This window comes from Eurosta solidaginis, chromosome 5 (genome assembly GCF_040869045.1).
Source record: "Eurosta solidaginis isolate ZX-2024a chromosome 5, ASM4086904v1, whole genome shotgun sequence".
In the NCBI taxonomy this organism is placed as follows: Eukaryota; Metazoa; Arthropoda; class Insecta; order Diptera; family Tephritidae; genus Eurosta; species Eurosta solidaginis.
Window position 1 is genome coordinate 20,326,744 of NC_090323.1, and position 26,814 is coordinate 20,353,557.

At 37.5% G+C, this 26,814-nt stretch overlaps 2 protein-coding genes across 7 annotated transcripts in view; one reads left to right on the forward strand and one right to left on the reverse strand.

Moving 5' to 3' along the window:
• Positions 1–6,962, forward strand: part of LOC137251788 (tyrosine-protein phosphatase vhp-1) — a 153,331-nt gene extending 146,369 nt beyond the window's left edge. For 4 of the 6 annotated variants that reach the window (XM_067786641.1, XM_067786639.1, XM_067786640.1 and 1 more), the window contains one exon: positions 11–6,960. In XM_067786641.1, the coding sequence (XP_067642742.1) occupies positions 11–47 (37 nt within the window). In that variant the 3' untranslated portion in view covers positions 48–6,960. Of the gene's footprint in view, positions 1–10 lie in introns of all 6 variants that reach the window. The other 2 variants (XM_067786643.1, XM_067786644.1) reach the window with 1 other exon arrangement.
• Positions 6,963–19,769: 12,807 nt separating this feature from the next.
• The window catches only part of LOC137253328 (speract receptor), a 209,819-nt gene continuing 202,774 nt past the window's right edge, over positions 19,770–26,814 (reverse strand). The window contains exons 15-19 of the mRNA XM_067790059.1: positions 25,656–25,727; positions 25,358–25,532; positions 24,448–25,148; positions 22,869–23,503; positions 19,770–22,809 (exon numbers count right to left, since the gene is read on the reverse strand). Coding sequence (XP_067646160.1) covers positions 22,608–22,809; positions 22,869–23,503; positions 24,448–25,148; positions 25,358–25,532; positions 25,656–25,727 — 1,785 coding nt within the window. The 3' untranslated portion in view covers positions 19,770–22,607. The remainder of the gene's footprint in view (positions 22,810–22,868; positions 23,504–24,447; positions 25,149–25,357; positions 25,533–25,655; positions 25,728–26,814) is intronic.

Here is a 26,814-nt window from a genome sequence, read left to right on the forward strand (position 1 = left end):
TTTTCTATAGGGCGGCAACTATGGTGAAAAAGCAACAGCAAGGGTGAAATAACTTCAAAGCCTAATAATGGCCCGCTGCAATGTTAATTGCTGGTTCAATCAAAACAGGAAACAGGCTGGTGTTATTTTCCGTTTTCAGCCGTTGAAATACACGGATCCACTGACACTTGGATCTATTGCGAGTGTCACATGATGAGGCAATGCTATCAATACTGGATTACGATCCATATTTATTGATTTCGAAATTTCTAGATGTTTTGCGATCCGCACCACGAGTCATGCTCAGCGTTCCCAAGGCAGTCGGTTCTATGTATCGGAGCGACTCGGTATTTTTCCCGACCAAGGGCTGTCATTTCAGTGTAACCCCATTTAATTTGTTGCGTCCTTGGTCCCACCTATTGGATGGGGTGAAGTACTGCTACAACAACAACAAGTCATGTTCAGCCTGAAATACTGATGGATCGTGGTCCGGATCGCAAAGTTTTTAGAAATTTTGAAATCCATCAATATGGATCGTAATCCACTATTAACGACATGGCCATTATCAACTAGTAAGAATCCCTTCGTGCGCTTAGCTAATCGTATAGAAGTTCCAGCAACTAAGCGCAATTACATATATCTATTTGTCTAAGATTGTTCTTAACATAACCAAAGTCGATTTAGGGTAAAGTAAATAATTTGGCTTACTAATCAAAGTCATTTATTATTTTTTTTTTAATGTGTAACCTTTAACTTTTATCGTAATTCGGCTAAGGTGACTTTAGAAACGTACCACTAAATCATATTTTTAAAATTACGAAATTTACAAAAAAAATGTTTTTTAACCGCATAGATCTTTCATACATATTATATATAAGCACTTAGCCAAATGCTTTAGCAATTGTAATAATTTTACTTAAATAATATCCATTAGACTTTTGGGAATCTATTAACTTAACTAGATGGAGGTGTAATACTGAAGTCCTTCTTCTTTTTTTCTAGAAAAATCGTTAAAAAATTATTTGTAAGCTAGCTGAGTTTACGACATAGCAGTGTACAACCTATTCCCCACTATTTTCATCATCAATTTTTCTTCACTCAGCCACTTCCGCTCAGTTTTCCTTTCCCGCGTGCCATACTCCTACCAAAAAAAACGCCTTATATCTCATGTTAAGTATATACTTCTGTTACCGCCCCATTTCCAGCACCGTCCACAATTTCCTTCACATATTTTTTTCCACCTAAATTTTTATTTTCCCTCCACCACTTGCGCCTCCAACAACTTCAATTTGAACATACCTGTAGTGATACCTTCTTATCTTATTTAGTGGCCAATAGTGAGAAATTCTAGCAAGATATATTTTTAATATTTTTCACTCCCGAAGTTTTGCGTTTATGCAAATCTTAAAAAACGGTGCAATCACGAAAATTACAATTTTGCTTCAAACTCCGTTTCCGTTTCCGAAATAGCGACTAGGGGTATGCATGAGATATAAATGACGTTTGAATGGAGATGTAATGTTGAAATCGATAAAGTCAAAGATCGATTAATCGAGCTCTTAGTATTCGGCTTTCCGTTGAGAATCATCATTTGAATCAACAGTTTGCGTTAATATATCGCTTGAAAATATTGTAAAAACAATTGTCATAGTGGTTAAATTTTTATGTAAAATAAGCCCATAATCAACGAAATCATAAGGTAGTAAGGATTGAGGGATATTCCCTTTTCAAATTCCCTTCATGCAAGAGCTTGAATTTGCAGTAAGCTCTTGGGAAAATAAATCTTGATAATTATTCATAATAGCGTTTTCTTTTCTGAAATAAATTGTTTCCTATGTAAATGGTAAAGCCTCAATAGAGTTACACCTACTCCAGAATATTGTCAACATTTATAGTGCATACAAAGAACATTTCAACTCACCATATTCACTCATATCACAAAGCACACAAGAAGATTGCGCATTGCGCATGTAAACATTAGATCAGTTTTTTTATGGGCAATTCTTACGTCATTTTTTTAGCTCTTGTTTTTTTTCTCTTTTCTTTCATTCGCTCAAACAGTGAACTGTGACGTAGATGCGCAGAACGAAACAATTTTGAACTCGTGAATCCGCAATCTGGGTAGGTGATTTGTGTACTCATATTAACAGAGTATATGTGGAACTTAAGAGCGAATTGAGAGTTACACAGAGTTGCACTGCCACACCTCCCTTTTATACAGGGTAAAAGTGTAACGCTTTTGCGTTGCGACCAGGCAACAATTTTCACAAAAGAACAGGCGTTGCCTGTTTTTTAGAATAGAACAACAACCCTTGCGCGGCGTACAAAAAGCATAACACTATAGCTAGAAAAGAAAACGCTATAAGAGTACACCTTTTCCATAAACCATATAGACAACAGATTGTACCTAATGTGAGACAAATTTCATCGGGGATTTAAGGATGAGCTCGCAAAGCTTTTAGCTCTTATTTATACACATGCCAAGATAAATTTATCGGAAAGTTTAGCAAACATAGCCAAAATGTTATTAGAAGCATTCTCAAAGCACCCAAATTCTATAAAAAGGTGTGTTTTCTGTAATTAGCACTGTGCGAAAATAATATCTTGAGAGTCGAAACTAAAAGCTTGCTCTCGAATCTTTCCAGAGGTATTGCAAATGTTGCAAAGTGGTGCGATCCATAACCAGTCCACACCACGCCTAATTGGGAAAACCCACTACCCTGTTCCCAGTCCACGCAGGTCGTATCGTAATGCATTTACCATTTCTTTGGTAGCAGGAGATCAGAAAATGTTTCTTTGAGGCCCGTCAAGTTAATTTTGAATTAAACTGGAGGATAGCAGTACTTCATTCGTCGTTTTCGTTTTCACCAAAATAGCGTGGCCGACTTCCAGTTAAATTGATAATTGCGAATTGTTTTTAGATCAAATTGTGGAAACCGCGACAAAACAGTTAGCTTTAATACGCTTTTTCAGTTAGCATGAAAAAAACGAGATTTTCGGTAACTTTTAGGTAAGTGACTAACTGAAAATGGTGAAAACAGCACTTATAGCTGGAATATTGCCATGTGCAAAGTTTTCAAAAATTTGTTTTGGCCAATAACATTTTTAAAGCATAATTCTGTTAAAACTTTCATTTTTTGCTTCAAATTTATTTCTGTGTATTTGCCTTGAAATTTCCATACACAAAAATTATAGATTTTTGCTTAGAGATTGTTTAATCTCATGCTCTTCGTTCGAAGCTGAATAAGGAATGAACTTAGTATGAGTAGGGAAAATAAAGAATAAACATTAAACCGACAAGATTAATGCATATAAATTTAAAAAAAAACCAGTGAAACTGCATATGCTAGTTTGACATATCCACATACATACAAAGTTAATGGGGATGAGATATCTGTGAAAAAGTAGGATTTGTTTTTGATTAAACATCTAAAGCTGATTAGTTCATTGCCACATTTTTAGTGACCTGTAACTCACCGTCTGTACCTTGAATGGTAGTTAAATCGTATTAAATAATTTGACTTAAGTAAATTACATTAAGAAAGAGAACAAAATATACATATATCATATATGTCTAACATAGAACAATTTAACCAATGTAACCAAAAAAATACTTCAACTTTGTTGGAGGTAAGTCGGAAATTTGATTCACTATTAAGACGTAAAAAATAGACATATTTATTGCAAAAGAACGTATGTATGTTATAAAGTATATTCCATATCTATGAAATTTTCACTAAAACACGCATTAAGTTTGAAAATGCATAGATACATGAAAAAATCAGCACACAAGCAAATGTAATGAAGAGTTTGACAATATACTTTTGATTCATTTATTTGTGCGTAAAAACGTAAAAAAAAAATGGAATTTTATATGTACATCTGTTTCAAAAATTCTCATTATATAGTTAAAAATATAATATAAACTGTTGAATGTATTTTAGCTTATAAGTAAAACTTGTTGCAATTTTTATATACCGATGTGTTACGCCGTATATGTAAGTGAGGTAATTAATTTTAAATGATACTAGTAGTATAAGCAGTTATTGATACAATAAATTGTAAAGAAAAAAGTTTGCCTTGAGGTTTTTTAGTATATATATTGCTAAAATTTCTATAAGTTCGATGCAGAATTTTATTTTTTGGCGAAATCTAACTGAAATTTTCTTGTTTAAAACATAAAATAGATATTAAAAAATATATGCCTCTTGTAAAGGAAACTTATATTAAACAGTTTTTACTAATGGTTAAACACAAAGTTATGTTTCCACGCTACCGATTGATCACGATTAGAGTATTTAAGAAGTCGATTAACATGGAATCAAAATAACTTCTACTATAACAATAAGGGGTCGCTGGTTCGATCCCTTGTCAGACATTTTGAAATTTTATACATGTAATTTTTTAGATTAATTTTATTTTAAAATTTATATTAATTTGGCTTCTTACGAATTGAGAATTTTCCTGTTCTATTCATGGTTAAATGAGCAACAATAAGCTGATGACTCATTTATATCAATTACTATAGCATTTATTGAGAGATGAGTACTAGACTTCAGTGTACTAGTATTTAACGAAAGCCATGTTCTTTTTCTTTCGACATTTGTAGAAAAGTGGGAGGTTAAAACTAAAGCTGGAGTCATTGGTGCCGTATGTCGTATCGTTGTATCCGTATCCCTAACGTAATCAGCTGTTTATCGTTACGACGGTATACCAAAACCCAATTGGTTGGCTACGATACGGTTACGACCTTAGCGGCACCAATGATCGATTGCATTGATTCTCATAAGGTTGGTCGAATCAGCTGTTATAAGGTTACCGATAAAGCACCAATGTCTCCAGCTTTAGGCTTACTATCCATTAGACCGAATTTTACGTTGCCATTTCAATGAAACGAATATATGAAGCGAATTGGTATTGTTGCGTTTTAAATATAATCAGCGGGTTTACTTGTTTAATAATAAAGCAATTGAATTAAATTATTTTTTTAACAAGCAGATAAATTTTAAGCAACCAAAACACATTCCAATTTCATTTTATTGCGGTAGCAATCGTGCTTGCTAAGCAACGTAAATAAATTTTTATTCACAAGCTTAAGTTGATTAAAAGCAGGAAAATTTTGTTTAATAAAGCAGCAAAGTATCTATAAAACAAGGTTTTGAAAAGTCAAAGAATCGAATTCAGATTAAACATATTCAACTAAGATACACAATTTTAAATTCATTTAATTTCAAAATAATTTCGCTTAAGCATTATATAAAAAATTGCCTAATAAACAAAATTGCACAAAAATATATATTTCAATTGGAAATTTTTAAACTTCACCACCATAGCATTAGGAATTTGTTAGAAATAAAAAAAAAAAAAAACATTTTATTAACATAAAGTTGTAAGCTTTTGTATGAAATTGTTGATCCCAAAAGCATAAAAGTGTTATTGTATTTGAATACTATAAAAATGTAGTTTCGGTATTAAATATACGCCACGTAGTAGTTTTTGTATTGAAAGCAAAGTTGTAATAAAAAAGTTTGCATATTTTTATAAAAGTTAAATTTAGTAGCAAATGTTGAAGTAATGCCAGGTAAAAATTTATTGCATTTGGTTTAATGTTAAAAATATTTAAACCTAAAAATGCACATATTAAGTTTTACAAGCTAAAAATGTGTAACAATTTAGGTCAATTTTTTTAGTGCGAGTTTAAACTCTGGTTAAAGTTTAATAGAGTTTAACTCTGCAACTTCGGAAGACTAAGCTGAAATGAGCAGCCAAATTTTATGTTATCGAGCAAACTGGCAAGTTAAACTCTCGTCAACTTTAACCGGAGTTTAAATTTACACTGAAAAATGGGCTTAATAACATATTAAGGGTACCTTTACATTGCATCAAGTGCGTTATTTGTGAAGGGAAATTTGTAATTCAACGCATTGCTCCATAAAAATAGCGTTTCTGAAATTAATTATTCGATAACATTTCATTGCATTATCTCGGTTGCCGTTTCAGAAAATTTGAGGTGCGTTATTCAAATATTTTCTGACAGAGGGCATTTTAAACGGCAACTGAGATAGGGTGATATACAACTCAGCAATCGAAATTATGTATTTTGTAGGCAAATTTGATGTTATGATGGGGAATTCGCTCTTTTGAAAATAACCATGGAAAAATATGGTTAATGCACAATTTGTTATAAGTCGAAATATTTTTTTACTGTACTGCTCAATGTTACTTATTTCAATAAACCTGATGCAATGTCAATGTATTTTAAAGTGCATTTGAAATTCACGCTATACATTCAGAATTTTTTGGGTTTAGTAAACTTCTAAAGCTAAAATATTACAAAATACATTTTTTACCTTTCTCGAATCAAACTTATGCACGCAAAGCTTTAAATCAATCTGTAAAAAGTATTATATTTATTCTTACAAAATTTTAAAAAATTATTTATAAAAACAAGCAATAAAAAAGGAATAACGTAAGATTGTATAAAGAAAAGTTAAGGTGAAAAGAGAAATACAAACATATCGTTATAAATGATATGGTGACCTGAAGGTAAATTTACACACACAAAAAAAAAAAAAAAACTTGACAAAAAATTACCCAAAAAAGTTTGAACGAACTTTGTAAAATGTTTTAAAATATGAAAACTGCAGTAAGTCTGCTATTAAAAAAGAATTAATGCAAATACATACATATATACATTCATAAGTAGCCGTACCAAAATTGTATATCACGCGTTGTAATGCAAAAAAATAAACAGCTTATGAATTACCTTTGGAACGAAATATTGCAACTATATTTTCCACCAAGCATGTGCGCTTTCGATTTCATATAACAAACATATATATATATAGATTGAAAAAATATATATCAAGACGCCCAAATCAATTGTTTACATACAAATAAGTAAATTAATAAACTTGCAGTGTGCAATTGAAATATACATATAAAGAAGTGTTACTTTTTCGACTTTTATTCAAAACACGAGTGTTTAAGGTAAAAAGGATATAAAGATTTTGGAAGTGTTTTATTAGAGCGTGTGAATTTTGTTCATTCAAATGCAGTGAATTTAAGAATTTAGTAGTATAAGTATTAACGAAGGTTTTTGAAAACTAAAGGTTCTTTCAAGAGTCTCGTCACGTAGCTCGACACGAAAAAAAATGCTTTCGGATTTGAAAAAAAAAAAATATGATACAACAGCTCTTTTATATTTCAGCTAAAGATTTCTAATTTTTTGAGAAAAAAATGTAGAACATCTTTCTTATGAAATTAAATTGATATTAACGTGAAATAAACTTGAACAGATTCTGAACTCATTTTCGGCATTTTAAAAACTTTATTCTGATTTGTGTGTTAAAATTTATCAAGACAACGTTTTTACGAAAAAATATTCATCATACAAGTATATTTAAAACTTCCTTAATTTCTTTAATAATTTGGGAAAAATTTAAACGGGCGACAAGGCGACATCTGTTTCGATTATACTTTTGTAAATCTCTTCAAAGCCTTTTCTCCCGGGAGTGGGATTTGAACCCGCACTCCTACGAAGGTTGAAGTGTTACAAACGCATTCAGTCACGTCATGCCTTAGTTGTTGTAGTGTTTCCCAATTGCCTTCTTCTGCATACATTATTCTTCTACACACTACATACATCGTATGTAATTATGTGTTGAAGTTATGCTGTTGGTAAGGCGGTTTCGGAGAAACTTGGTATTGTTGCTGTCCTTAATTTCGTTTGGCGCCTACCACACCGAAGATTCCTCAAGTCCTGGGCAGAGAAACCTCAAAAACCTAGAAAGAAGTTTTATCAGGGGGTCGCCGCGCTGCAGTGATTTGGCAAACACTCCGAGTGTATTTCTGCCATGAAAAGCTTCTCAGTGAAAACTCAGATGCCGTTCGGAGTTAGTTAGGGATGTAGGTCCCCTTTCGCCAATTTGTAGGAAAAATTAAAAGGAGCACGACGCGATTTGGAAGAGAAGCTGTGGCAAAATCTCTTCGGAGGTATTTCGCGCCTTGTATTTGTTTTTATTTATAAATTTCGTATTGAGTCGTTGCTTTATAAACAAATAAGGCTTGGTTTCCATTAGATTAAACAACTCATATCGCCTAACGCATGTATTTACATAAAGAGAAACTTTATCACAACATTTTATTAATATCCGCGTTTTGTTAGAGATGATGATATTGATCAATTTGCATAAAAACATTTGAGATAATTTATTTGCCAATTCAGTGACTCGAATGATCACAAACGTCCAGAAGTAATCGAGAATTCTTGTAAAAGCATTGTGGATAAAACAAGTGTAATATCTTATCCGTCAACTGCCTGACAGGATTTTCAAGATGGCTACTTTTTAGCCTTTTGGCAGCGTTTTGACAGGCTGTTCAACATGGCGGCGAATACGGCGGGCTACCTTCAGCGGGTGATAGAAAGAGATACAGGATGAGATCACGATAGTCACTTTGAAAATCAGGTCATTCCTTCTATTTGTTATTTTGACGTCTAGGCAGAAGTTATCACACTTGTCTTATCCACAATGTGTAACAGTACAATTTCTTTAGGTAGATTTTACTCGTTCGAAAGTTACGTTTACATAATCCTACATATATAATACTGTAGTACCTGGGTGACCGAGCTTTCCTCCGCAACGTTTCGTTGTGCTGAGAAATCTTTCTAATAGTAATCTGTGAGAAATTGCAATTATTAATTTAAAAGAAAATTATTTAAAATTAAGTCGAATCATGTGTAAGTTTTTTTACGAAGATTTTTAACTTTAATTTTCTCGTTTAAAGCTTTAATAGAATATGAGTAAGTAGAGTACTATTTCGTCTAACTTCCCCAACCCTAAATGGCAACACTACTCAAAAATGTCCCTATTGTAATGCGGAGTGAAATACCTTTCGTTTGATACCCATTCCGGCATATCTCATGCAATTTTTTTTTTAATTTCAAATAGGTGGCAACCTTGTGAAACATTCTGAGTGGCAACACCTAGGTAGAAAGTCTTAGAAGGTGATACATTATCTCTGTGCCAAATCTCATTTAAATCGGTTGAGCCGTTCCCGAGATCGTTCGGCTATACAAACAAACAAGAATTGCTCGTTTAAAGTTATAAGATATAAAAATAATATTCCGTAAATAAATGTAAAAAACTGAGGTAATAGTCGATTTCAAAGAATCCCTCAAAATTCTAAAAACTCTTCGGTAGCGGCAACGTAGTTTATCGGAAGTTCGTTTTGCACATGATACAAAAAAGATTTGGGGATTTTTGAAGTTTCATAATGTTTCCCTGCAAAAATTGTTGGATTACGTGTTCCATTTTCTTCATGTTGGAGTACTCTAACAATACTCTTTTGCAATGCGTTTGCGGACCACCATCAGCCAATCATTGCTCGTTTTTTAACGACAGTGATCACGACACGATGACGATCGAACAGAGTTGCCAAAAGTAAAATACTGCATGCAAATAACTAATAATAAAATTTTACTTTGGCAACTCTGATAAAATGCAACAGAGCACTGGTTTTATGTATACATATTATATTAGTTTCTTTATTCATGCAAATGCTAAATAACATAAGAACATAGTACAGGTCTACAAGTAGGATATGTAGAAGGACGCACATACACAGCCACGCTCACCTGATAAAATGCTTGTTCTTGTTCGTTTTTTTTGTGGATGCTATTTGGCACTGTTGTACTTCTTAGGAACAAAAAAAATTTAGTAGCTATCGAAAACTGCTTAAAATTTTTATTGTTATATTACAAAGAAATATACTTATTTACTTTCAAACGAGCACTTAATTACATCTTTCTTTAATATCCATATATTTTGGACAATTTTATTTAACAAATTGTGATACTTTATTACCGGGGAAGATTGCTAAAACACGACCAAAACCGTCGGGGGAGGTATTAATAGACGCGTTTTTGCCTCGCTTCCAATAATTCGAATACTTTTCCGCCTTTGGACTATTGATAACAGGACAAAACGCGTATTTTCATTTCTTTTCCGCTTTTTTGGACGGGTTATTGCATTCGACCTCGGTTTCAAACTGTTTTTCGCGGAGAACTTTTGAACGGGTAGAAAAACTTAACTCCCGTGTTTGTATTCTTAATACTGGAATAACTACGCGTCCTCAGATACCCCAATTGAAGACTTTTTTATAATTTTCTGAAGGACCCATATGGGTGCACTTAAAATTTCCTACTAAATTCGTTAAAAAAAATTTACCATCACAGCAACCCATATCTAATATTCCGATCCCTTTTTTGCTTCCCTGTGTCGCTTTCGACGAAGCAACCCCGGTAATTTTGACACTTCGTTCAGTGTCAAAACTCATGTTCCACGCAGGTTCCACTGGGTTCCACGCTAGTTTGACACTGACCGAAGTGTACAACTTGTATGAGGGCAACCCAAATTGAATTTGCTGCGTGAAAACCTAACTCGATTTCCAATTTTTGTTCTGCGTGACATTTGAGTTTGACGTTTGCACGCATGCTTTACATTGTCGCAACGCATGCTTATTTCGGTTCGGGCAAAAATCACCCGTTGTTTGCGTGCGCTAAAAAAACGTAGTGCGGTTTTATTAGGTTGGCTTGTAGTGCCGAAGTTTAGCGAACGCCTTTGTTATCGGTAATCGGTGATCACTAATTTTAGTTGAAGGAATTCAAATTTGTAACGCGCGCAAAGTTAGTGAAAGTTTACCATAAAATAACTGAGTAATGTGCTGACTTTATATTAGATCTAAGGAATGAGATTCAGAGTGCAATTTTTAATGAAAAAGGAATGAAACATAAAACGCGAATCTTTAACTTGTTTCTGTTTTTTCTCTTTATTTTGCAAGTAATTCAAAGCAATAAATATTTAGATTGTGGTGCGAAAAAGATGCAACCAATAAAAAGTGAAGGTAATAGTCTAGTTGAGGGGTCGACTGCTAATACGCTACCAAAAATATCGAGAGGGGTGTCAAACGACGCGTCTTGACATCAGTATTAATAATCCGATGGCGGAAAATAAAAATTTTAACGCGTTCAAAAGATATTAACGAAAAACCGAAAAAAGACCCACGGGTACCTCCGAAACCGGGGGTCGGATCCATAGTATTTTTGCGCAGAACATCTTTCTGCGTTGGCGGCCTTCGGCCGCGCTTATAAAAAATAACCCTGGGCTACGCCATGCCAAGTCCGGGTGTGTGGTATAACCGTGGCTACCGCCACGGTGATGCACAATTTTTTTTGTGGGTATGAACACAACAACAACCACAGGGAAATCGCCAACTTCAACTGCAAATATCTCCGGACAGGGATAAAATTTTTCTTTTCCGCCTTCGGATTCTTGTTCTCGAGATTAATACGCGTCTTTTGACACCACACTCGATATTTTTGGTAGCGTATTAGCAGTCGACCCCTCAACTAGACTATTACCAAAGTGAAACATGAAATGAGTGTGATAATGTGTAGGAGTCAACCTTCTACGAGTTCTAATCTAACATCAATGCACCCAAAAAGACGAAAGTCTGAAGATAAATCCCCATTGACTCTTGAAGAAAAGGTAAATAATTTTGTAACTACAACATACGGTAATAGTCTGGTTGAGGGGTCGACTGCTAATACGCGTCAAAAAATATCGAGAGAAGTGTCAAAAGACGCGTATTAATCTCGAGAACCATAATCCGAAGGTGGAAAAGAAAATTTTTTCTCTTTCCGGAGATATTTGCAGTTGAAGTTGGCGATTTCCATGTGGTTGTTGTTGTGTTCGTGCCCACAAAAAAAATTGTGCATCACCGTGGCGGTAGCCCCGGTTATGCCACACACCCGGACTTGGCATGGCGTAGCCCAGGGTTATTTTTTATAAGCGCAGCCGAAGGCCGCCATGCATAAAGGTGTTCTGCGCAAAAATACTATGGATCCAACCCCCGGTTTCGGAGGTACCCGCGGGTCTTTTTTCGGTTTTTCGTTAATATCTTTTGAACGCTTTAAAAATTTTATTTTCCGCCTTCGGATTATTAATACTGATGGCAAGACGCATCGTTTGACACCTCTCTCGATATTTGGTAGCGTTTTAGCAGTCGACCCCTCAACTAGACTATTACCAAAACTGAAATATTGAAATCCATTACCTACCGAACTGTATACTCGATTTGCTTATAGCTGCACTAATCAACGAGTATATACAAATTGCATTGGCGTATATGAGGAAAACAGTCAGGTTTTTGCATTTTACGAGGATTGTGATTTTTAAGGGGTTGCTCGTTGTTTTCATCCAGGTGTGCGATGCCATGGATATTGTTCGTAAGATTTTTAAAGAAAGCTTCAATTTGATTATCGTATGTCGGCAGTTCCTTAGGTAGTGTGGGTTGGTTATTGGTTTGATGCTACGAAATCACCGTCTATTGGACAATTTCCTGGTATTTAACGGGGTTTGTATCATTGTGAATGATAACTAAGTGTGAAATCTTCTGCATAAACGTCAAAATTCCGAAGTGATTGGATCAACTGATTTGTAATTGACTATCGCTGTCTCATTCTGTATCTCTTTCTATCACCCGCTGAAGAAAGGCGCCGCCATAGTGAACACACTGTCAAAACGCTAAAAAGTAGCCATATTGGTTTGTATATTCAAACCTCACTAAGGTAGTGTAGTCTGACAGGCACGCCGAAATAACTTAACTGTGTAAAAAGAGGCCTACCCACTTCAACCGTTTCCTTGAGACAGAAAAAACGGTAATATTTTACAAGACGGTGGTGCATCACCTGATTTTTACCAAAGAGGGTATCAAAAGACATGTTTCTACCTCCGATTGTAAAATTCGAAAGAGAAAAATTAAAAATTTTATTTTTGTCAGTGCAAATTTTTATGTAAAATAAATAAATCCATCGAGCGATAACCTCCGAAGAGATTTTAGGCCGAGCTGCTCTTCCAATCATTGTGGATAATACAAGCAAAGAGGATAAATATTGTAACGAATTTGCTGCAAATCCTCTTATTTGCAATCCTCTGCTAAGTTCGAATCACTAAACTGTTGAATAAATAACTCCAATTTGTAATAATGCAAAATGGCCTTTATTAAAGTACTTCACAATAACAAACTGTGAAACGAATTGCTTGCTTAATAACCACACTGATTGATAGCTCAATGAAACTCTACTATTCAAAATAATACTGCTATTGCTCGCTAGATATCGTCTTAATCAAACTGCTTGACAACTCGAATCAAACTGAATTACTTCTTACTCGCCTGCTCCGCTTTTATAGTTTACGCTGCATACTTCTAGGCTCTTCGATTTCCAGAAGTTACTAGTTAGTTCGGCTACAAAATTGCCAGCCACAACTACGTGCACAAATTATTGCTCTCTCTTGTGACAACTCAGATAAGATATATGCATGTGTTTGTGCATTGCCGCTCCGCCGCTCGTATACGTACATATGTGTAGACGCACTTATTTATTCGTTTATGTAGATACATAATGATTGAATTATTTATGTGAATGTTTGTAGTTTACAGTATACATAGGCGTATACAGTATACATAGGCGTATAAGTAAATGCATCTGTGTGTGACATCTTTCGGCTGCCTTATATATGTGTATACATGATTTGATTATTGACGTAAATACTGCTTATCGTGGCCTTGGCATCGCCTTAGTGATGGTATAACTTACTGCTGTTAATATCCGTGACACTGCCCTCCACCTAAGTCTGATCGTCCCGGTCAGACAAATCTCTCGATCTAAACGCTGCTAATCTCTCCAAATGAACCACTTTCATTTTGGTTCGTGGTTTGGTAGTGGTTTGTATGCGGTACACTACATCGTTGATCCGTTTTACAACTTTGTATGGGCCTTCCCAGTTACACTGCAATTTCGGGGACAAACCTTTTTTTCGTTGTGGGTTGTATAGCAGCACCAAATCTCCTTCCTGAAACCCTTCCGAATTAATTGCTTTATCGTACCTCGCTTTCATCTTGTCACTCATAATCTTTGCTCGTTGCCTTACCAGATCGTGTATCTCTCTCAGCTCTTCTTCCAAGACACCAGTGGATTTCTTAACATTCCTCTCCGCATCGGCATCTATCCCATACTTCAAATCAGCTGGCAGTCGAAGGTCATTGCCAAAAATTACCTTTGCGGGAGTTTGGCCCGTTGTGTCATGTACTGCCGATCGGTAGGCCATCAAGAATAATGATATGTGTGTATCCCAGTCCTTATGGTACTTGTCTACTACTTTCCTTAAATGCTCCTCCAATGTTCTATTGAAGCGTTCCACCATACCATCGGACTGAGGATGCAATGCAGTTGTCCGTGTTTTTCGAATGCCCAACTTCTTGCACATTTCTTGGAACACAGCTGATTCAAAATTTCTGCCTTGGTCAGAATGTAACTCCATTGGTACACCATACCTTGCAACCCATTCGTTTTTAACCACTTCTGCTACTGTTTCTGCTTCTTGGTTTGGGATTGGGTATACCTCTGGCCATTTACTGAAATAATCCATAACCACCAGTACGTATTTGTTTCGGCGGTTGCTAGTAGGAAATGGACCTGCGACATCCATGGCGATCCTTTCAAATGGTGCACCTGAAATATACTGCTTCATCTGGCCATGACTTCGGGTTTTGGGCCCTTTCGCTCTGTTGCATACCTCGCAATTGGCAATCCACTCGGTGACCGACTGACGGCAACCAACCCAATAGAATCTCTGCTTAATTTTCTCGAGTGTCTTCGTGATTCCAAGATGACCTCCACTTGGACCATTGTGCAGCTCGCTGAGCACGTCAGGAATCCTCTTTATGGGAACAACTATCAGTTTCTTCTTGCATTGACCATCCTCACTCTCCCATACTCGATGCAAGCAACCGGATATCAATTGTAAACTGTTCCACTGTGCCCAATATGACTTCGCAATGGGACTCTCTGCTGACATATCCTCTCTGCTTGGTCTTTCGTTTCGTTCTAGCCCTTGCATAACATGTGACAGATCTGTATCTTCTAGCTGACACTTCCTTAGTTGTTCCTTGTCCCATTCATCCGTACACGTTATAGTAATTAGCCGTACATCTATAATGTCTTCTTTAGCCTCGGCCTTTGAGCAGTGTTTGCATTCCAGACTACATGGTCTTCGTGACATTGCATCAGCATTTCCATGGGTACTACCTTTTCGATGCTCAATGGAAAAGTCATAGCTTTGTAGTCGCTCGATCCACCGTGCCAATTGTCCTTCCGGATTACGGAACTGCAGAAGCCATTTCAACGCTGCGTGATCTGTCCTGGCACGGAATCGCTGGCCGTAGAGGTATTTGTGAAAATGTTTAATGCACTCTACCAATGCCAACAGCTCTCTCCGTGTAACGCAATAGTTCCTCTCTGGTTTTCCAATTGAACGGCTGTAATATGCAACTACCTTCTCTTGCCCGTCGACCAGTTGTGATAAAACTCCTCCTATAGCATATCCGCTCGCATCTGTATCTAGAATAAACGTTGCTCCTGGAATCGGGTATGCCAACATTGGGGCAGTGCACAACCGCTCTTTCAATGTTTGGAAAGCTAATTCTTGGTCCTTCTTCCATTCAAAAGCTTTATTTTTCCTTGTTAGCTCGTGGAGACTATGGGCTACGCTGGCAAAATTTGGTACAAATCGGCGGTAATATGTGCACAGCCCAAGGAAACTTCTCAATTCATGCAGATTCTGTGGTCTTGGCCAATCCTTTACTGCCTCTATCTTTTCATTCGCTGTACAGACACCTTCTGTCGTTACCTTGTGGCCCAAATAATTTACTTCCTTTTTAAACAGCGTACACTTTTTGGGACTTAACTTCAGACCAGCGCCAGCTATTCTCTGGAAAACTTCCTCCAAGTTTTTAAGATGTTCATCAAAACTCTTGCCCAATACGATGATGTCGTCCAGGTACACCAAGCATGTTTTCCAATGTAGTCCTTTCAGTACCTGGTCCATGAGTCTCTCAAAAGTAGCTGGTGCATTACAAAGTCCAAAAGGCATCACTGTAAATTGCCAAAGACCATCACCGACACTGAAGGCTGTTTTCTCTTTATCTTCCTCCTTCACCTCAACTTGCCAGTAACCGCTTTTCAAGTCCAGTGTGGAAAACCATTTCGTACCAGATAGCGAGTCCAGGGTGTCGTCAATTCTTGGCAACGGGTAGCTATCCTTTTTCGTAACGTCATTCAACTTTCGGTAGTCCACGCAAAACCTCATTTTTCCATCCTTCTTCTTTACAAGTACTACCGGTGAGCTCCATGGACTAGCTGATGGTTCGATGACGCCGCTGTAACTCATTTCTTGTATGATTTGACTCACAGCTTCCCGCTTCGCCAGTGGAACACTACGTGGAGCTTGACGGATCGGCCTCGCATCTCCAGTGTCAATTTGATGTTTCACAACATTGGTGCGGCCTGGTTTGGAACCATCCTGGTCAAATATGTTCGTGTATTTTATGAGCAGTTGTTTTGCCTTACTCTGATAGGCTTCCTCTAGCCCATGCGTCCATGCCGTGATATCATTTGAAAGATCAGTATTACTAGATGAAACGTATTCCTGGAGCTGTTCACAGTTAATAACTACTTCGGCCTCTTGACATCTTCCCAAAATAGCTCCTTTGGTCAAATTGAATGGTGACTTGAACTCATTGAGTACTCTTACCGGAATACGTCCATCTTGTTTTGTCATAGCCAGGGTTTTTCCTACAAGTATGTTCAGTGCTGATTTATTTGCTGCTTCGACAACCCACAATTTGTTTGTCCCACAATCTCCATCAACCTTTGCCCAGATGACTGCTTCTGATTTTGGTGGTATTTGCTGACTCTCTTCCACCAGCACTCGTTTACTGCTGTAGCCTCTCTCGTAGCCGAAATTAAGTGGCACATCCATGTTCTTATATCGCATCGTCTTGCTTTGCATATCGATCTTGATGCCTTGGTTGATTAAGAAGTCCACTCCAATTATGATTTCCTCACCAATACCTGCTACTATAAAATTGTGAAGTACCGTGACGTTCCCAATTGCTACTTCACATTCTACTTCTCCAATAACCTGGGTGTCCTCTCCCGTGGCTGTACGTAATCTTGCTCCAAGCAATGGTCTTATCTTCTTGTTGACTAAATCTGATCGAATGATGGAATGGGATGCACCCGTATCTACAGTCAGTAAACGTTCCTTTCCATCCACATGTCCTCCGACAGTAAGATTGCTTGACCTTCTTCCAATTTGCGGAATAGAGATTATGGGGCATTCAATTGAGGGAGCCAGCTGTCGCCCCTTGCGGCTGACTCGCTTTAGTTTAACGATTGAGTGGATTTGGGGATTTGCTCGTCTCCTTCAGCTCTGCGTTTACGACCACCCACATTGTTGGAACTATTGGAATTGCTACTGCAATGACGTGCAATGTGACCTGGGTTACCGCACTTGAAACATTTCATAACTCCGGCATTTTTTTGTTTTGATCCCTTCAGAGCTTCCAAAATTGTATCTACCCACTCCGGCCTCTCTACTTCCACACGATGAGCTTTGTATGCTGGTTTACTCAATAATGACGCCGTTTGCTGAGTCAATGCATGGGATACCGTTTCAGAAAATGTTTGCTTTGGGTTCGCGTATGTGGCTCGCTTCGTTTCGACGTCCCGTATGCCATTTATAAAGCTCTGAATCTTCACTCTTTCCGTGTATTCCACGGGTGCATCCGCATTTGCAAGATGAGCCAATCTTTCAATGTCCGAAGCAAACTCCTGCAAAGTCTCGCTAGCTTTTTGGTAGCGGTTTTGCAATTCTATTTGAAATATCTGTTTCCTGTGTTCGCTTCCGTATCGCCGTTCTACAGCAGCCATCAATGCGTCATAACTGTTCCGTTCGTACTCTGGAATAGTCTGTAAGATTTCGGCAGCTGGTCCTTTCAATGCTACGACGAGTGCGGCAACTTTATCTTCCACATTCCAGTTGTTCACTGCTGCGGTCTTCTCAAACTGTAGCTTAAAGACCTGGAAAGGAACAGAACCGTCAAAGGATGGTGTTTTTACCTTTGGATTACTCGTTGAAACTGCTGGGCGATTTAGTTGCAACTGCTCGATACGTCCTCTCAAAGCATCCACCTCGGCCTCGATTTTTTCTTCAAACTGTAAAATTTTTGTATCTTGCGCCTGCAACTTCGAGGAAATACGTTCTTCTTGCTCTTCCAGTTGAGCAGAGATCTGCGATGATATCTGTGCTGAAATTTGCGCCGACATTTCGGATATCCGTGCCTCTTGTGCTTCAATCTTCGCTGTTATACGGTTCTCCTGCGATTCCAGCTGAGATGACATCTTTGATGTTATACGTGTCTCTTGGGATTCCATCTGTGATGACAGTTGAGATGTTATTTCTGTCTTTTGCGATTCCAGTTGGGATGCCAATTGTGACGACTTTGCTGCAAATCCTCTTATTTGCAATCCTCTGCTAAGTTCGAATCACTAAACTGTTGAATAAATAACTCCAATTTGTAATAATGCAAAATGGCCTTTGTTAAAGTACTTCACAATAACAAACTGTGAAACGAATTGCTTGCTTAATAACCACACTGATTGATAGCTCAATGAAACTCTACTATTCAAAATAATACTGCTATTGCTCGCTAGATATCGTCTTAATCAAACTGCTTGACAACTCGAATCAAACTGAATTACTTCTTACTCGCCTGCTCCGCTTTTATAGTTTACGCTGCATACTTCTAGGCTCTTCGATTTCCAGAAGTTACTAGTTAGTTCGGCTACAAAATTGCCAGCCACAACTACGTGCACAAATTATTGCTCTCTCTTGTGACAACTCAGATAAGATATATGCATGTGTTTGTGCATTGCCGCTCCGCCGCTCGTATACGTACATATGTGTAGACGCACTTATTTATTCGTTTATGTAGATACATAATGATTGAATTATTTATGTGAATGTTTGTAGTTTACAGTATACATAGGCGTATACAGTATACATAGGCGTATAAGTAAATGCATCTGTGTGTGACATCTTTCGGCTGCCTTATATATGTGTATACATGATTTGATTATTGACGTAAATACTGCTTATCGTGGCCTTGGCATCGCCTTAGTGATGGTATAACTTAGTGCTGTTAATATCCGTGACAATATAATACAAGCCGTCACTCGTTATTTTTTAGGCATTTACTCGATGTAAACAGTGAGGTAGTCGCTACTTTTGTTTTATGAGGGACATTTTTGAATTGCCTTCCATTTATCCATGCGGTGTTGTCACTTTATGCAAACGTGTTTTTTGGAAAGAGAATTAAATAATTAATTAAAAACAGTCGGAAAAATAAACACAAATACCCCATGAAAATGTATAGAAGACATTTATAAACATCTCGCCCAAAAAAAATGTAGCGACTACCTCTCAGTATACATCGAGTAAATGCCAAAAAAATAACGAGTGACGCCTCTTATTGTATTTATCCTCTTTGCTTCTGCATAGACGTCAAAATTACAAATAGATTGGATCACCTGATTTGTAATTGATTATCGCTGTCTCATTCTGTATCTCTTTCTATCACCCGCTGAAGATAGCCGGCCCTATGTGCCACCATATTAAACACCCTGCCAAAACGCTTAAACGTAGCCATATTGAACATCCTGTCAGGCAATTGACGGATAAGATATCACACTTGTTTTAACCACAATGATAGAGAATTTTGCGCGGATTTCCACGTTGTATTTTTTTTGTTGGTGCAAATACAAACATAAGGGGGAATTCCACGTCAAAAGGTCAAACTATGGTTTATTAAATTTGAAATATCTCCAAAACTAGTTAACGGATATTAAAATGATTGCAACTACTCCGAAGTAGCTCATAAAAATATCTTCCAATTGATGTATATATTTTTAACCATTGAAATATCTATATGTGACCTGGACTCATGAAACGACCCTATTGTGCGAAAATACCGTTCTTCACTTTTTGAGTGATTCTTATAGGAAATTTAACGCTCTTTCCAATGAAACAAACCGTTTTCTATTTTTTCTTAGTTTTTTTCACAAATCGCATTTAAAGCCAAATCGGACCACAAATACGATTTTTTGAATTATTCCGATCCATGCGCCACCTATCGGAGTTTTTCCTTATTATTGCATTGTCATCGGGTTTGAACTATATTCCAAGTTTCAAGCTTGTAGCTTATCGGGAAGTTAATTAAATTTTAACTACAAATTTCGTTCACAAAGGCCGGCCGCTACACAGGGTCAAGCTAAGCAAAAACTTTAAACGCGTTTTTCTCGAAAACTTGTTTTCGCAAAATAGGGTCGTTTCATGATTCCAGGTCACATATATTGAAACATTGCAAAAAACCCCTCTTCTGTAAATTTTTTTAATATATTTATTTTTTTACAACAAATAGCTCTACTAACATAGTGTGCAAAGGGTCTGAGCTGCTTCCCAAAAAAAAATTTTTTCTTATAATATATAATATCTGCCTTTTAACACCTTTCTGCACAGGCGGCCTTCTGCCGCGCTTGAAAAAATTAACCCTTAGCCGATCCAACGCTGGCTACGCTACTCACAGTAATTCTTCGTTCGTTTCTTTAAAGTTTAAACTTCTTCATTTATTAATTTAATTGTCTATTTTTCTTAACATCGCGTTAACTTTACATACATACATAAATTCATATACTTTTATACTTAATAAACGACTAGAACTTGGCAATCATCAACGATAAACATTAATAATTACTTTTTATTATCTAAATATTCAATACTATTTAAATTATTAATTTGTTTAGTAATAATTCACTAAAATAAAATAGACTTAAACTTATTGGAGCATAGTCAGAGTCAAATAAAGTTAGGTTTTAAAATTATTATTATTATTTTTTTTTATTTACTCAACATGTGTTTTCACTATCCCGTTATATTCCGTTATGTTATAATCAAAACCAATTTGATTTTTAATTGGCACCACGCCAGTTCTCAAATCTCAATGTTCCTCCGTTATGCACAAAAGCTCCGTTATGCACAAAAGCTCCGTTATTCAATAATATTTAAACTCCGTTATTTCTCATAAAAAAGTTAATTTTTTAGTTTTTAATTGGCACCACGCCAGGCACAAAATCAAAAGCAATTTGGTTTTTTTTTATAAATTCACTGATTCCTGTTAGGAGTCCAAAACCACCACCCTGACTCCAGGTCAGTGAAGCATTGCATCTCCTAACTTCAATATGCCAGAAGGAAGCACAAGGCCAACCTTGAGGCCTACTTAAATTTTCAGCTCAATCAAAAAAAAAAAAAGCCCGAAAAATTGCAGTTGAGCCGAGGATGACACTGCACAACCACTCTCGACGAACTGAATAGAACGGAATGGTTTTAAAATTAGTTACAACTTTTTTTAATACTCTATAAGCTAGTATCTGACAAAAAAGCGCATTTAACTTTCAAAACTCTCTTATTTTGACTATGACTATATTGTTTAAATATTATTTGAGGGAGAAGAGGGAGAAAATTTATCTGGTAGCAAATCGGGATTCACTGGGTTACAATAGCTGTGTTTTTGTTTACATCTATATACATATATGCTTAAACTTTATATGGACTGCTAAGCGTTAAACTCTATCTACTCTTCTGAAATTGCTGCGCAGAAAATTAGTACTCCACAATTTCAAAACGCATTATACTCAGATGCAACTGAAATATGTGTCTATGTTTCAACTCTCTGTATTACCTCTACAAATGGTGTGTGTCCACTATTCACCGCAACCGATTCAGCTATAGGTTATACAATATCGCCAACATAGGTGTGTTTCTCCGCTTCTCAGTACAACATGTTATGTAGCAGTTGCCGCTAGATGGGTCTCCTCAACATTATCTAAAGGAGGATAAGGGTACCCGCAAAAGTAGACGGTAAAAAAACACGGCTAATAAAAGCTGAAGAAGGTTGGCGCGAATCGAAAGCAGGCGATTAAGAAAGTATGAAAAGTTTGCCAACAAAAATTAAGATAGAACAAAAAAAATGCGCTAAGGTCTCAGATGCACAATAAATAAATATCAGAAGTGGAATTAATAAATACTTCGAATTAAAAATTGAAGATCAAACAGACTGACTTCCTGATGCAATAAAGGAACGAGGAGAAGGCATTTGAAGAACCGGGAGTTAGGAATGACATACTGTAAGGAGATAAAAAATGTTTCAGAAATTGAACCAAATTGTAAACAAACAAAAAATTATCTTAAGGAAGTCAAGCTTCGATTCTCTGCGACTGGCTACCAACGGTTTGTCGCATTGTGCAATCATTTTATAGAAGAATACCTGAGAAAAGATGCTTGACTTCTGCAAGTATTGACCGAGTGTTGAGTATGTGAGTAAGCTCTATCTAAGGAGGAGAGATCAAGTTTTTCTATGTAATTGGGTTGCCTCAATGCTCGTTTGCTTTTCTGGCAGTGAAAATCGCTATTTCTCTTCTCCTGAACACAATACGTACTAACACATAAATATTCAAAATGTCTTGCCGCGAAAAAAGAATAAATTACGTAAATACGATTTCTTAATCACTAATTGAGTACGGTAATTTTTCCAAATAGTCTACTAAATTCCTGTATTTGATTTATGCAAGCTTTTCGCGCCAACAGAGCTTTTTTTTAGACTCTTTCTCAAGTCCCCACATGATTGAGCAGTAATGGCGTATTGGCCGTGGGATAAGATGATGGCCTTCGTGGACGCTGCCAATTTGTCAGTTCATCATTACTGCCACACGAGAGTGTGGATTCTTCGTAACGTGAATGCGTCGAAGTGCCCGAAGAACGCCGTACACCCGTGTAAGAATCTGTAATGACCTCTAGCAGCGCCTCATCGCTGTAAAGAAAATATTTAAGTTAACTTTTTTATAAATTCGCAGCAAAAACAAACCTTACCTATGATAACGATGATGTTCCAACAGATTACCCGTAGCAAAACGTAGCTTCTTTGGTGATTCAAGACTGGAAGAGCGCGTCAAGGAATTACGCGGCATACTTTTATTCTTCAACGACGAACGTATACCATAGTCAACCATTGCGGTTGCATTATATTGATGTCCACTTTGTTTGATCGTGCCTTGTATGAATTTATTTAGTGCACGCGAGCCGCGTCGCTGTGAACGTTCATAATTACGCCGATTGCGCGCATCCTCATCCTCACCCAACAGCCAGTAGGTACGCTGATCTCCTTTGCCTTTCATTGAAATCATGCCACGCTCCTGATAATGATAGCCTCCTAACTTTTCGAGTAGCTCACGACATTGCTGACTGCAGTGAATTTTAAGTGGCACTCCACTTGATTCCATACGTGATGCGGTGTTGACCGTATCACCGAATAGGCAATAACGTGGCATTTTTAAACCGACCACGCCAGCACATACCGGACCTGTGTGTATACCGATGCGTAGTAGAAGTTTATTGGTAGGTCGATGGCGTATCTTGAATTCGGATACGGCGCTAAGCAGGTGGAGAGACATTGAAGCGATTTCGGCGGCGTGCAAATCACCATTGCGGATTGGTAGGCCGGAGACCTGAAAGGAAACGAGAAAAAGAAAAGTGGAGGAAGTGGAAAGCGAGATTGAGAAAACACTAAAAACTGTTAATTGAAGTTCTCAAATTATAGAAAGGAATACAAATATCATGAAAAGGATCAAGGTAAGATCACAGTTGATCCTTATCCGCTTTTGTTGGCCTTTGATTTCAGGAGCGTGTTTATAGACACATTCCAGCCAGATAGTATCTAATCAACGTTGGAATTCGGCCTCATTCGGAAAACGGAAACACCCATGCAAAATCTCCGCCCTTTCCAAACCTATAAAAGAGGGAAGTAGGTCATGATTTACGATGGCCTATCTGGGACAAAGATAAAATCGAACCAGAATGGTCTTCGTAGTATTCGAGACAACATTTCTTTCCATGCCAGCCAATCGCGTTTAAAATTGAATCATGTGCGCCGTCGGCGAAGATCCGGTAGCGTGAAAGTAGCAGCAGTATAAGGAGAAAGAATATTCTGGGTATACAATTTACTGTAATGCCTTCTAAGCCTTGCGGAAGGACATTTGATATCTAGTTGCTGTCTCTATGCCGTTCCCGGAAGTTTTGGAGTTACTGTTGGTCTGAAAGTCATAGGCTTTTGAAGTTGAACCGATTTTGTATTGCTTAAGTCGAAATATTACATTACAAGAAGCTAAAGTGGCTTAATTGTAATGGCTAACATGGAGTCGTCAGACGCACCTCTCATTAAGAAATAAGTTTGTCTGGTGACGTTTTGCTTAATGCTCTAATCGTCAATCTGTCTCAGGTCTGGATAAGCTAAGGTCTGGTCAAGCACCTTTTACTGAAACTTAGTAAGGAATGCTTTCTGACTAAAACTTCTAAGAAGGCATCTGTTGCGGTTTGACCCTTTCCATGCGTTCTGTAATCTACTGTGCTTCCTATATCTACTCTAATTCCTTGTCTTCCATCTATTACTTACCACCATATAGGCATCTCCAATCGTTTCCACCTTATATACATCGTAATGTCCAATTATTGAATCAAAGCAAGTATACAAATCATTCAAAAAGTCCACCACTTGCAATGGCGTACTCTCCGCCGACATCGCTGTAAAACCCACAATATCACTAAAATATATCGAGACTTGCTCATAATTTTCGGGGTCCACTTTATTGCCCTTCTTCAGTTGTTCCGCTACCGGACGCGGTAGCATTTCGAGCAGTAAAGCATCAGTCTTCTTCTTTTCCTCTTGCAACTGATCGGTACGTTCATCGACCAGCGCCTCCAAATTATTTGCATATTTTTCCATCATAGCCATCATATTGTCAAATATATTTGGTTTCATACCTTTGCGTAGGGGACGCAATTTGGTACGTATTGTCTTAAAATCTGGTCGCTCCTCTGGACGTTCAGACCAACATTCATGCAAAATTTCCCGTACACAATCAAAGGAGGTTTCCAGTGGTTGTAACGGTGGGCGGTAGGGATAGAGATGATCTTGTGGCTGGAGTACTTTTTGTAGACATTGCATAGGCGTAAGTCCGGTTTCGCCGAATGGGCCATGACGCACATGAATTTCGTAGAGTACAATGCCAAAAGAATATGAATCGCCTTTTTGTGTGCCCGGTACGAGGGAGGCAGGACCTTGACGTAGTAGTTCGGGTGAACGGTAAAGTAACTCTGTGGGAGGATGATAGAGAGAAAAATTGTGGTTAGGAGTTTAATTCACTAAGCAGCTAGTACCATTTCACATACTTTAGCCATTCGTTAACCAACTTTTGAAGAAGGAGAACGCCATGCATTTTTTGAGAGCATGTGAAATGGCACTAAAAGCTCGAGAACATTTGTTTTTAGTAAAACGGCAATATGAACATCCTTTCAAGTCATACTTGTACACTTAGTTGTCATGTTTGGCTTCTCCGTTGAATTATCCTCCATGCCCTTTTTGAAAGCAAACAACCCAAAATCGGTTAGTTTAACCACCCAGCGGGAATCGATGAGACAATTGGAAGTGCATAGCGAACCATGAAATCGAATGGGCGATTCATGTAAGTAGATGACACCCTGTTGTGAGAAAGAAAAAAATTGGAAGAGTAAAAAAACAATCACTATGGCATAACATGAAAACGGTCGAGGTGCACTTGTCACAGCGGAAACCTGTAGTAATATTTGAGTTATTGAACTTACGCGTATGATGTCAGCAACCATTGAAGCAATGAACATATTGTCCAACTTAACATCCTCATTCTCGAGTATATCCTTTCAGGAAGGCATAGAGTGCGAGAAAATAAAATTGAAGTTTGCATTAAAGGTGTTGAAAATTTAAGTTCAGTGGTTATGGGAAGGAGATATAAAAGAAAAGTAATCTTTTTCAGAAATACAAAGCAAGTAAGCACGTCATTTGTCATTTTGGAAAACATTTACTTTGTGTTAGACACTGAGTGCAAGCTGATAGAAGTAGGACTTGTGAAGAAGTATCATCAAAGTGGTATTAGATAGAATTAGGGTGAAGCGACATTACAGCCGGCTCAGAAATGGAAATGGGAACTGGGGCTGAGCTGTACTCGTATAATCTACGGATCAGTCTTACAGATCCCGGGAACGATTTGGCATGACCACATGAAACCTTCTAGGCCATCCCGCCCTCCCAACCCCTAGATCCATGAAGACAAAGATAAAATCGAACGAGAATGGCCTTCGTAGTATTCGTATTCTTTCTTGCCAGCCAATCGCGTTTAAAATTGAATCATGTGCGCCGTCGCAGCAGTATAAGGAGAAAGAATATTCAGTGTATAAAATTTGCTGTAGTGGCTTCTAAGCCTTGACAGGGGACAATAAATATCTAATTGCTGTCTCTATTCCGGATTCGCCACGGGTAGGTGAGGTTGACAATTGGGTTGGAGAAGCTATAAATTACGCTAGCAATACCTTGAAAGGGTTGCGCTACACAACTCCTTAAATAAATTTGGTATTTTAGTCGACTATTAGAAAGGCATACCTGCCGCGGATATATTCTAAGCCTTCTAACCCGCTGGGGTTATCGATCTTTGTCGACAGCCAGGCTGCCATAAAGCCATTAGAATCCAACTCCATTTTTAGGATTTCGTACGGCAGTTTCGAGCCTCACTAGCATTTACAGGGCATCTCAATATTTCCCCCTACTGGGTTTCAGAGCACAAAAATATTGCAGCCGATGGTTACACTGTGAGGACAACGGACCTGCTGTGGTTGATCCGAAATGATTGTCAGACCTCAAGGTCCTGATGACTACTTAAATGATATTTGGATAAGAAAGGAACCACCTTTATCTGCAAACTAAGGAAATCTGCAGTGAGAGCACTTACAA